Source organism: Diuraphis noxia, unplaced genomic scaffold, assembly GCF_037042655.1.
Source record: "Diuraphis noxia isolate RWA-SAM2 unplaced genomic scaffold, SU_Dnox_SAM2 contig0003, whole genome shotgun sequence".
Taxonomy (NCBI): Eukaryota; Metazoa; Arthropoda; class Insecta; order Hemiptera; family Aphididae; genus Diuraphis; species Diuraphis noxia.
The window spans coordinates 7,386,324-7,399,015 of record NW_028301713.1 but is presented as its reverse complement, the minus strand read 5'-3'; the positions used below and the strand labels follow the sequence as shown (position 1 = coordinate 7,399,015).

At 33.9% G+C, this 12,692-nt stretch overlaps 1 protein-coding gene across 1 annotated transcript in view; it reads left to right on the top strand.

Annotated features, from left to right (window-relative positions):
- Nucleotides 1–8,690, top strand: part of LOC107163100 (phospholipid-transporting ATPase ABCA3-like) — a 46,243-nt gene extending 37,553 nt beyond the window's left edge. The window contains exons 18-25 of the mRNA XM_015510342.2: nt 226–351; nt 2,015–2,191; nt 2,393–2,690; nt 3,237–3,623; nt 4,307–4,477; nt 4,833–5,011; nt 6,262–6,410; nt 7,580–8,690. Of these exons, the coding sequence (XP_015365828.1) occupies nt 226–351; nt 2,015–2,191; nt 2,393–2,690; nt 3,237–3,623; nt 4,307–4,477; nt 4,833–5,011; nt 6,262–6,410; nt 7,580–7,624 (1,532 nt within the window). The 3' untranslated portion in view covers nt 7,625–8,690. The remainder of the gene's footprint in view (nt 1–225; nt 352–2,014; nt 2,192–2,392; nt 2,691–3,236; nt 3,624–4,306; nt 4,478–4,832; nt 5,012–6,261; nt 6,411–7,579) is intronic.
- The last annotated feature ends 4,002 nt before the right edge of the window (nt 8,691–12,692 follow it).

Sequence of the window (12,692 nt, the reverse complement as noted above, 5' to 3'; positions counted from 1 at the left end):
TAGGGTATAATACGTATTTTGATTTTTCTCGATGCAATTTTACTACTCGTACATAAATATTGTATAATGGACGACTGTTACGCATTATATAGTATGGGTGTCATATACGTCCTCTTAACAATATGAGTATTGCAATTATATGGCAGTGAGTTGCTGTTATTGTCAGCAACTATTTTCTTTTCACTAACTCTAACACGTTACCATTTATATTTTATTTCCCTGCAGGACTGATGCTGAGTCTGCTAGTGGCTTTCTCGTGGGCGACACTGCCGTTGATGAGTCTGTTCTCGTACCTGTTCTCAAACCCGTCCACTAGTTTTACGAGAATATCCATGTTTAGTGTTATGACCGGTAAGGATAAAAAATTCTATATCATTATCAATATATGTAATATATATATTATTATTGTGTTTATCATTAATTACACTCTATGGCTTTTGGGTTGACCATTTTTAGAAAAATAAAACGTAGGACTAAAAATGTTCATTATATACCCTCCTGAACCCACCTTATCACTTCAATATCCTAAATAATCTAACTAATAGTGGAAAAATTTAAACTTAAATAGAAAACTACAAACTAATCGGTTTTCGAACAAATACAACTAAATTATTAATAATTTCAAAAATAGAACAAATAAATTGAACATTAATAATTTGAACTTGATTTGTCTAAGATGATGAAAAAAAAAACATAATTATTTTAATACCATAAATTTTATTTTTCATGCCGAGTTTTTCTTTTCATAATTATTTGATACAAAATAACTTTTCAAAATTATAATTTACGTATTGATAAATAATAAATGTAAGTAATAAATTATTATGTACAATGATAGGTAACATAATATAAAAGAATAAACATTTTGTTAGAGTTTTAAATTTATCATTAATAAAATATCATATTTAATTTCTTTTAGATTCTGAACGAAGTGAGGAATGTACCTATTGATTTTACAATGATGTACTTATGTTTTTTTTTTGTGTGTCTGTCATCACGTTTTGGAGTAGAATGTAGAAATAATGCTTTGATTTTTGACTTCAGCCCCTCTTTGAAAAGGAGAATTATTCATCCAATTGGTATTTTGGGGAGTCAAAAGTTTGAGTGGTTTTCCAAAGCGTCAGAAAAACCCCTAAAAAAGTAACATGAAAATGGCAATTTTTACGCATAATCAGTTTTGACGAACCGATGTTTTTATTTTGTTGTAACTCAAAAATGTATCATTGTAAATATTCGAAATTGATTGATATTAGTTTTATCTATTTACCATTAAATTTTTAAAGTATTTTGAAGCTGAAATGTTTATAAAAAATTTGGCTATCCAAAAAATCTTCAAAACTTAATATAAGGTTTATTATACGTACTGTAGTACTATTCATAATAAAAAAAAATCAAAAGTTTTTAGTCACAATTTTTTTTTATAAACATTTAAATTTAAAATGTTTACGAAATATGTCAAAATCACAAAAATTTGCATTGAATTATGAAGTTGAAAATTTATAAAATTGTTATGATTTATACCTAAGATTAAAAATCCAACACAAGGTTTACCATATTTTTTTCTTCAAAAGTCAATATAGAAAACATTTTGTGAGCGTATAAAATTTATATTTAAATATTGTGCACTTATAAAATATATTATAACTTTAATATAGGTAATTTAATAATATATCCTAGACTGAAATCATCTCCGTTCAGAATCGTTTTTCGTATACGATTATATTTGTCATTATATTCCAATTTAACACATCCATTATACTGACCTATTCACCGTCTCTACTGTACAGCAGAGCGATACTCACTTGCCCACTTTTTTAAATTTACGCGTTTTGACGTAAAACATCGGAGCTTGTAATATGATAAATTGGTACTTAAAATGTTCTATCAAACAATATATAATTAAATATAAAATGCGGACGTGTTCCGTTCGATCGACTGCACTATTTATACAAAAATATCTATACAAAATAATATCATACTATTTATCCGTCGCGTGTGTCTCATCACGATACAGGTGCCTTTTTCTTCATGTTGGTGCTTATTTTGGACATGCAGCCACTGTGCTTGAAAGACCAAGCCAAGTTTATTGATAACGTGATGATTTACTTCCCACATTACGCCCTCGGAAGCGGTCTGAAAAACATATACTCTTCGTACGAGTACAGCGAGATTTGCGACTTCCAAAAAAATGGTAAGTCATGTGCTGCTGGGTAATCGTAGATTATAAAAAAAATATCGATAGATAAATATATCTCGGAGTTGGAATTTCATTTCAATTAGACACATTTCGTGTCAATCCTCGCGGTCTGCCGCGAACCAAACAATTGAAAATAATTGATCTTATTTGTTTTTTTTAACGCCAATGAATGATTTATAACTGTTATCGTTTTAGCCACGTGTTTTGGATGGGATGGCGACAACCTGTCGTGGACCAGCCCTGGAATAGGCAGAAACATGACGCACCTGTTCTGGTTAGGATTCGTGTGCGTGATATTATTGTTGTCGTGTGAATATCTGATGTACTACGGCAACAAGATCCACTGCACGCTGATGAAGCTCTACAGCCACGTTATGTTCAAGAACTCCGTCAAAGAAGACAAATACGACCTGAACTGTTACGAATCGGACGTTGCTCACGAGAAACAAGTGGTCAACAGTGCCGACCCACACAACTATTGTCTATATCTCAAGTGAGTGCGAATCACCTGAATCATCACGACCCCTAACCACAAACTTATTTTAATGGCCATAAATATATCATTATAAGTGCACCTAACCGTCATGGTACTTGCGTCGATTCCTCTAGAGAGATGTTTAACATGCATATAACTTTTGATATTTACTGAATTCTCGAGATGATTACTTCTGTAGTGATTGGCACCCATAATTGATTGGAAAATTCTTGAATAAGAAAAATTCGACAAAACAACATTGAAATATCAATATTTATTTTTTGGTAAAATATATAATTTTTACTCGGATTATGATTGAAATATTTTACTTTTTTTTTTTTAATGAAGGCATTTAGAAAACACAATAATACGTCGTAATTTATATATATAACTATTTTTTGAATATTAACATCTCGCGCCGTTAACAAAATGGTTTGGAACAATATTGAAACTCATATATATTGTAATCTGTGTTTTGCCCCGGTAGTGAGCTAACTCTCATCTAACGTCGCGATCGATATATGTTTTCATTTTCAATAACCCTGTCGTCTCTCGTTTGCACAGCAACGTCTGGAAGAAATACGGTAACAAGGAAGCCGTCAGGGGGCTGAACCTGGCGCTTAAATCCAACGAGTGTTTTGGCCTGCTGGGATCTAACGGTGCTGGCAAGACGACCACTTTTAAGATGCTGACGGGCGACATAAAAAACACCGCCGGCGACATTTACGTGTGTGGCGTGAACGTGAACAACAACCGCGAGAAGATCCACGAGGTGGGCGGCTACTGTCCGCAGTTTAACGGTCTCATCGAAGAGCTCACCGGCTACGAGACTCTCCATTTCTTCTGCAAGCTCAGAGGCATGTCCTACAAGGAAGCGTCAACGGTGCCGTTCCATCTGGCCTCCAGGCTGGCGTTCATGACATACTTGAACGTTCAAGCGAAAAACTATAGGTGAGTGCATTGAAACACTGAATTAAATAATATCGTGTAGTTCAATAACTACACCGAAGAAGATGGTTGTAACTCAGTTTTTAATGATTTTTGGGCTTAATCGTTTTAAAATTATAAATTCTCAATTCTAATTCTGCTTCTATCAAAGTTAATTTGATACGTTTCTACTATACGATGTCCATTTAGAACACATCCAAATACTGTTATTATATAGTGTTTTGCCTTTTATCAGTGTTCACCGACTATACTGAAGTAAACTTAATTCTGTTTCATCAGAACATAATAATATATTGTAGTTTCAAGCAGCCTAATCTTTTTAAAATTGAAAATTCATATTTCTGAGCAAAATATTATTCAGAGTGTATCCATCGTAAAACATTAAATTTCGAACAAGTAGTTTATTTGAATATAAAACGAACGGAGTGGGGAAACAACATTCTGTCGAGTACCCTTGTACCACTCCACTTCACTCATCGAAACTATATGCACTTTATACCAGTAATCATAATACTTATACACTACTTACAGCTGTGGTAATCAACAAAACATTCGATTAAAATTCTATTAAATTAATTCTATTAAAAAAAAAAAATGTTGAAAGAATTTACTGTTTTTTTCGAATATCACGTTTAGACCAATCGATTTTAATCTGGAATTTGTGGTATTTTTTTTCGTGCTTTTAGTGGTGGAAACAAGAGGAAACTCAGTACGGCCATTGCTATGATCGGCGATCCGGCCGTCTTGTTCTTGGACGAACCAACTTCCGGCCTGGACCCCGCAGCCCGGAAACACCTCTGGGACACGGTGAGCGAGGAGAGGGATCGCGGCAAATGCGTTTTCATCACGTCTCACAGGTACTATATAATTAGCATGACGTAACAATGCTGTCAGATATTCTTATTGATTTTATAAGGTAGTCATTATGTCAAACCGTTAAATAATTATAGTAATAATATTTAAGTGAGTACGCACAATGGTTTGGCACATAAATTGACAAATATGTGTTGCTGTTAAAAATTAACAATCGAAACACTTTGGACGACGAAAAAATTGACACAGAGACCTGTGATAGTCTCCTGCAGTAGATGAATAAAAATGTCGTCTTTTGTCAATTTGTATTATTGTAATATTTCCAAGTTTATTCCGTATTGGCGTCGAGTAAAATATAATAAAAACGACATATATTAATGTTACTATTCTTTTCGACAGTCTCGAAGAATGCGAAGCCCTGTGCAGTCGTCTGGCCATCATGGTGGACGGCCGCTTGTGCTGCATCGGATCCGTGCAGCATCTGAAAAACAAATTCTCCGTCGGCTATCAGCTGCACATAAAATTCCACCCTGACAACTATACGAGAGCTAAAGATTACGTGATGCAATCGTTCACCGGTAAGTGTGCTAAATATAATAATAATAATATGATATATACCTAGGTAAGCAACAATAATTGTTATACGCGTGTCGCGTAACAACGGGCCGTACAATGGTAATGATTATATTTGCCAGTTTTTGTGTTCGTCATACGTACATTTTGAAGGTTACAATATTATATTAGAGGTGTGTTTCTAGCGTTTAATGCTATATCACGCTTATTTTTCACAACTTTACTGTAAATCGTTAACTTTTTTTAAAGACCATCTATACTTTTACATGATTAAATGATCGGAAGCGGAAAATATTTTTCTAAAATTATTTTTGATGCATAATTTATATCGAATATCGAAGAGCTTAGATAATAATATTATGCAATAATGTGATATTATACTTGTTTACCGAAGAGAGGTCCTTTATATGCATAATATTATCAACACCGAAATCCAGTTTACTTCCGTGTGCCTTAAATTATATAAGTATACGATGAATATGTATAGGTATAGATAAATATATTAAACAATTCGTTATTACCAATTTATTATAGTAACGATATATTATGTGACATCGATAACATAAATTTGAAGTATATTATGTGTTATTCCACTTACACTACAGCTGTAGCGATAGACTTTGAAATAAAAATAAAATATATATTTTGTTTTTCATCTAGGTATAGGCCATCGTAATATTCAGAAATCTATAAATAAAATATATTTCATTATAATATTTGTTGAAATATTTCGCGCGTTCTGTTCATAAACATTAATTTTTATAAACATATCAAAAGTCGGCAGAAAATATAACTGCCTAACAATACGGACGTACGTCGGCCGGAAAACTCGACGATTTTCAATTAAATGTTTGACAATGGTTTGATTTCAAAATTTGATTGGAAATTATTTTTTTTACTTTACGAGAAGTCACGCAATGACTATTAACCAGTCGCGTTGAAACAGCTGTTTTTTTTTATGACGATCGCGGATTTTTTAAAACATACCTCTGTGTCGGTAAGATTGTTGCGGGGGTGGGGTGAAGGGGATAAGTCCTCAATGACGTTTTTTAAATGTTTAAGAACTGTTAATCATAAACTCTATGTTTAATAATCGAATGGTGGATGTTAAAAACAGCCATATTCATCCCCCTCCTTTCTATACGATGATAATAAATCTGATAAACCTACATAGCTGGTTACCACGCGCGAATGATAAGATAATGACAATTAAGTAATAATAATAATAATAATAATATTGTGAACGTCGTTTCAGGCGCCAACTTGCGCGAGGAATTCGAAATCACGGCGCTGTTCCACATTCCCAAGAAGTATCCGTGTTCCTACGCTTTCGCTCAAATGGAACAGGCGAAGAAAGAGCTGCTCATCGACGATTATTCGATAACGCAGACTAGTCTAGAACAGGTACGTACAGCAATAACCGTTTCCGGAATTGTTTTTCGCTCCCATAAATGTTGTCATTCCTTCAGTTCCTTATTGGTCTTAACACTTCGATCGTGTGATGTCCACTTGGTATCACACCGTTGCCACGCGACTGCCTAACAATAATAATTGTTCGTCTTTAATTTTTCTAAAATTATCAAAATAATTGTACTATCCAATTTTTAGGGGATTGGTGGTGCACAGTTTTTAAGGAGTTCCAAATAAGCAATGTGTATATGTGTGCGTAGTGAGTGATGATTAAGCATTAGTTACTGTGCAGTGGCGGATTTTAAAAAAATTTCTGGGGTGGGGGTCCTAAAAAATAATATGTATTTCAAATGTATTATTTTTACAAAAACAAATGTGTTACATTGTATTGTGTTTATGCAAATACGATTGTAAAATAGTTTATTATATTATTATTATTTCAGTAGATTCTTGATAATCAACCTAGGTACTTATATTTGAAATATGTACATTTATTATTATGTTATACGGTATACCTACTGCAGGGTTAGACTCTGTGTATGCATTATTTAATTATATATGTATACATCAGTCTCTGGGGGGGGGGGGGGTCCAGACCCCGTGGAACCCCCCACCCCGTAAATCCGCCACTGATCGTGTTTGCGTGTAAAAAAAATAGCAAACAATTTTCACTCATTTGTATGTACTTTTTGTCTACCCCTACTGACCGACCTATAGTAACGAGATAATATTTTTAAAAGCTGATCCTAATTTGTTATTAGTGTTATTACGTTTACTTGAGATCGGTCGGTACGGATTTTAAGATTTCTGAATTTAATTCCAAACAATCAACGGGTAAATTTTTTTTTAATTTTAATCAAATCGTGTCGGGAGGGGGGGGGAGCTGAAATCGGAAAGATTTATAATATGTTTTGGATAACATAACTAATCGACTCCACTTTCCTTTAAAACCAATTTATTATTATGATTTGTTTTGTAAGCTCCTGTCCATTTCCTGCGTGTATTTTCGTTATAATCATAGTATGAAAAATAATGTGTATACCTAGGAAATAATTTCAAAAAGCCAATCACCCGTTTTGCCGTGGCTCAACGAAACAAACGAAAAAAACAATATTCATTATGATAATAATATGTGTAATAACCGATTTGTGTGTGTTCCGCAGGTGTTTTTGAGTTTTACCAGAAATCGTCAACAAGCAATAGCATAACGCACGTCGTCCACGCGCTGCAGCCTGCAGGGAGCCGACTTCATTTCATCCTACGTTCGTTCCCCGACCCCCCTCCCACCCATAACAACCCCGTCGCCCCGCTCCCCCACTCCACCCGGTCCCAATTTTTAAGTATAAGTCAACGAGTGCCATGTCAACGAAAAAAAAGAAAACAACGAAATAGAAAGAAAACCTAATCGTCAACATAATTAACATAATAATATTACCATATTATGTCTCCCCCCCCCCCCCCCGGAACGTATATATAGTGCAACAACCTAACATTCGGATGACCTGTCGTCGTCGTTGTTGTTGTTTTTTTTTCTTTTTCGTACGAAGGCTGAATAATTGTATATAATATATTAAGAAAGAAAATAACTAGTTCTTCGAGAAGACGATGGCGATGAAGAGGAAGAGGATGGCGAAGAAGGCGATGAAGGAGAAGTCGACGAGAAGAAAAAATGACGAGAACGATAAGAAATGGAAGAAGTTGAAGATTCGTTTTGTAATATATATATATACATATATATAAATATGAAAATGAAATAAAAATATTTATGTGATAATTTATAAATACATTGTACGAGCGATTTTTTTTTTTGTTGTTTTGCTCGCAATTTGAAGTCGAATTAAGTATATATATATATATATATATATATATATATATGTGTGTGTGTGTGTATGTACGTCACTATACCGTATAGTTTCGATTCTTTTGTAACATTATTTTATTTTCCTCAACCGCAATACTGTATATATATATATATATATATATATATATATATATATATATATATATATGCGTAATACTATTATTTAAACGCTCAATGTACAGACAAATATTTTTGGAAATTATATATATATACATTTATATATTTCGGGTTCGAGTCAATGTACCTACCTATTGTTCTTTTTTTTTTTTTGTTTGTTTACTCTAGTTACTATATAATATATAAATATATTTTAATAATTATCTGTAATTACCATTTAGAGTAGAAACTATTTAATTTATTAAGTATAATCTGTTCAATAGGTTTAAGAAAAAATATACCAAAATGTACAGCTACGTTTTCGTATTGTTTCGTGTCGTACCATTCGCATCCTTTCGGTCGCCCGTAATCGAAAAGGCGACGCAGTTTTTTTCTCCTTCAAATTATATCATTTTTAGCGGAAAGACTCGTATCGAAACACGAAATTCACATGATAATAATCGATTATAATCGGGCGATTGTAAACTGTACCGATGGTAAACTCTCCCGGGTCTACTCCAGTGCTGCTACCTGACGGAAACGTGTACAATTTCCGGGGCCAAGTAAAAATCATAAAATAAATTTGATATAAATTTAAGTTGCGTTTAAAAATAATCGATCATAATATATAATAACTAAGGCTCGGATGTTGTTGCATTTGCAATTTTTTTTTTCTATTGTTCGGATTCCAAATATATTTATAATATGTCATTTAATATTGTGTAGAATTTCGTATTTATTATCAAAAATAGCCTCGAAAATTGCAATCAACCGATAAGAAATGCAAGAAATAATTATTACATAGACAAACGCTGATGTTTTGGTCGGCGGTAATGTTCCGATGACATCAGTAGGCACCGTCCAACGTCGTCTTTGTCGTTTGTATTTGTGAATACAAATTACACACACACACAAGCGTATGTATGCAAATGCACGCCGTTATCATCGCCTTTGAGTACTAAAAATAAATGCGGTATACTGGTATTATGGTCAGCCCGAGTTCAACGTATAAACACATTATCAGCTATTATCTTTACAGCCGTCACTTTGGTGTTATGATTTAAACATGTATCTTAAGAGTAAGGGGGGGGGGATTGCCTCACCAAAAAAATACTACCAGAACCGCCACTCGAGTGAATAACATTGAATACTTGTACCTATCGGAATATATAAATATTATAATTTGAGTATTGGACTTAAATTTGTTTGAGTTCGGCTTCATGGATAATAATATATTCATACATTCAAATAAAACAAATGTAGTACAAATCGCTTTTAAGACTTAAGACTTTGGTATTAACCTAGTTAATTATAAATCGTTATAATCACAAACGACACACCTTTGATACACAGACACGAAGAGAATACAAAACATTGTTTTAAAAATAATTGAAAAGTACCTGGGGTAGGTCGTATCATTGATCATACATATTAATATCAATGGTCGTATATCGTGTTACACCCCTAGAGTCTAGCAACTATTTTATAGTTTTATATACGACCATTGATATTAATATGTATGATCAATGGGGTGTAACACGATTGCGCCTGGCTTACCTTTTTCCATTCAAAAAACGCAATACGATTGCGCTCGACCAATTAGCAATATTGCGCTCGTCTATAACCTTTTTTACCTGCATAAAACAATAAAACATTATCTCGATTACTCGGTTGTACATATGGGGAAATCAAGTCCAAGGAAAACCAAGTCCGACTGTGTTTTTAAATAGTGTACTAGAAAATTGTTATATAACATATACATATACGGGACAAACACACATATATATATATATATATTAGAGCGCAATCGTGTTGCGTTTTATGCAGGTAAAAAAGGTTATAGACGGGCGCAATATTGCTAATTGGTCGAGCGCAATCGTATTGCGTTTTTTGAATGGAAAAAGGTATAAGCCGGGCGCAATCGTGGTTCACCGAGACTCTAGAACAAGCCTTACCTAATGGCTGATACAAATATGAACCTACCAATTATATCGCGATTCGTAATATGCCCGCACAAAATTGTGTTCAAATGTTCAGACTATGCACGGCCTTAAACAATCACCGGCCCTTTATGACACGCAGTAAGTAAAAAAAAAAAACAAATGTACAAGACAGTAAGATATACCTGTACAAGATAACTGGATGCGCCGGTATATTTAAATTATTTGCACAGAGCTATATTACATTTACGCCTACCTCTAATAGCGCTTATCGGTTAAATATTTAAAACTGGGCTTATAAAGGCCAGTCCCCGCGGCCCACCGGAGCGTCGCGTGGATTTTTTTAGCCGATCGGCCGTAGTCGCGGGTTCCCGATGCATGATGGTCGCTGGTTTTTAAACATCGAAAAAAGCAGCGCGCGCGGATGGTACGCACAACGCACCTCAATGTGCCAGTATTCCGCCAACGTTGGCACAGCTGCTGCGGCAAACATTGGCTAGCCCTTGCTTGAAGTTAAAACAAAGTCCATAAGCACAATGATCGTAGCCCGTCATGTGCCAGTACTAGATCAACACTAAGCTACCAGTGCTGGTTTTCCAGTACTGGTGTAGTACTGGATAAAATCATAGTCAGTATTGTACCCGTGAGGGCCAGCCAACCGCCGGTACTGCGCCTTTTGTGCGAGTGTCGGCGTAACTCATCATTTTCCGATCGGGAATGTCTGATTTCGTAGCTCGAATATCGTAATACGCGGCTATAATTATTATTTACCAGTTTTTCGGTGATCACGAAATCATAATTTATATTTTATTTTATTTGTCAATGGCTCAGCAGTCAGCGCCCCTCTCGCCGTGTATTTTAAACATTTTAATGTTTTATTATTTATTATATCCGTCGGCTTGGCATGTGGTAAATTGTACATTTGTAATTTGTATCACATTCGGTCTACGACTATTTAAATAGCCATTGAGCTCCAGCTCTGGTTAGTAGTTAATGTATAGGTATTTGTTAGGTTATTTGAGTTAACACTTAATATCAATGTTTAAAATAGAAAACAGATAAGTATTTGGAAACTTATATAATGTTTGTTAAGAACTTAAGGTACATATAGATATAAAAAAATGAATTTCGTGGACTCTAATGCCTATAATAAAACGAATAGGTAGTTAAATAATTAGTTTCCCATTGTCTTATTCTTATAATTCATAGAAAAAGGTAACTACTGTACATTAATTAACCTATAGTTTAGTTAAAAACAAACGTTGTGAATTTGGATAAAACATTTATATTTTATTATAAATAACATGAACATGAACACTTTCTGTTTTTTTTTTTTTTTTTTGGGGGGGGGGGGTCATCAAAAGTTCTGTTTTATCCAGATTTCTCAGCACCCATATTAACCCGAATAATAACGGTTTTGAAAACCCAAATGCTTATTTAAATTTTTCATTCGTGTGTTTGAACACCCAAATACATCCAGCACCCGAAACCCGAATAAATGATTCGGGTGCAAGGCCCTGGTCTTTGGACTATGCAACTTTGGCTCAACTAATCTCAATTTTTAAAATAGGTTTTGATTTATTTCCGGACAAGTGTATTGCCTATAATATGTTCAGATACATGCTCGACGAAATCGAATAATTTTAATAGTTAATTTTTAGCTGAAATATTAACAAACGCAATGATTAAGTTTTTTTCTATAAATTAAACAGTGTTTAATATTTAAAATTGTTTTATAAAAACATATTTGATTTTCGAATGAATCAAAACTGTTAATCCGTTTTCAAAAACAAAACCTGTTTGTCTGTCTACCGAATGGGTGATATAATATTATACCAGTCAATTCATCAGGAAATAAAAATAAAATAAAAAATATTATAAATATAAATTAATACGACTGAGGCTTCTGTCAATAGTTGTTATATTAACATTAATTTATAAACAGGATGAGTTGATGTTAATGGGTCGAAATCGTTCTCTAGTCCTAGAAGAGCTCGAGAATATCACACCAGATATAGGTATTGAAACATCTACATTTGCGCCATAACTTTCCTCCTGATCGTCGGAGGACTCTGGAGGTCTCAATTCGAGGATGTGATCAATTAATAAACCGTGGTAATAAAATATTTATCAATAAATTATAAAAATCAACATAGATAATATTATGATGCTCACGCACCACAACCACATTCGCAGCTGTGTTTGATTCACGCAGATGACTTAATAAAGTTAAAAAAGTCTTAAAAACACTCAAATCGGAATTAATACAACACTGATAAATGTTCGTTAAGAATGGAAAAGTCAGTTGTCCGTTGCAGGATCCGATGTGGTTGAATTGGCCGGCACTGGTGAATGGTGCTCATGCACTGGTAAATGGGG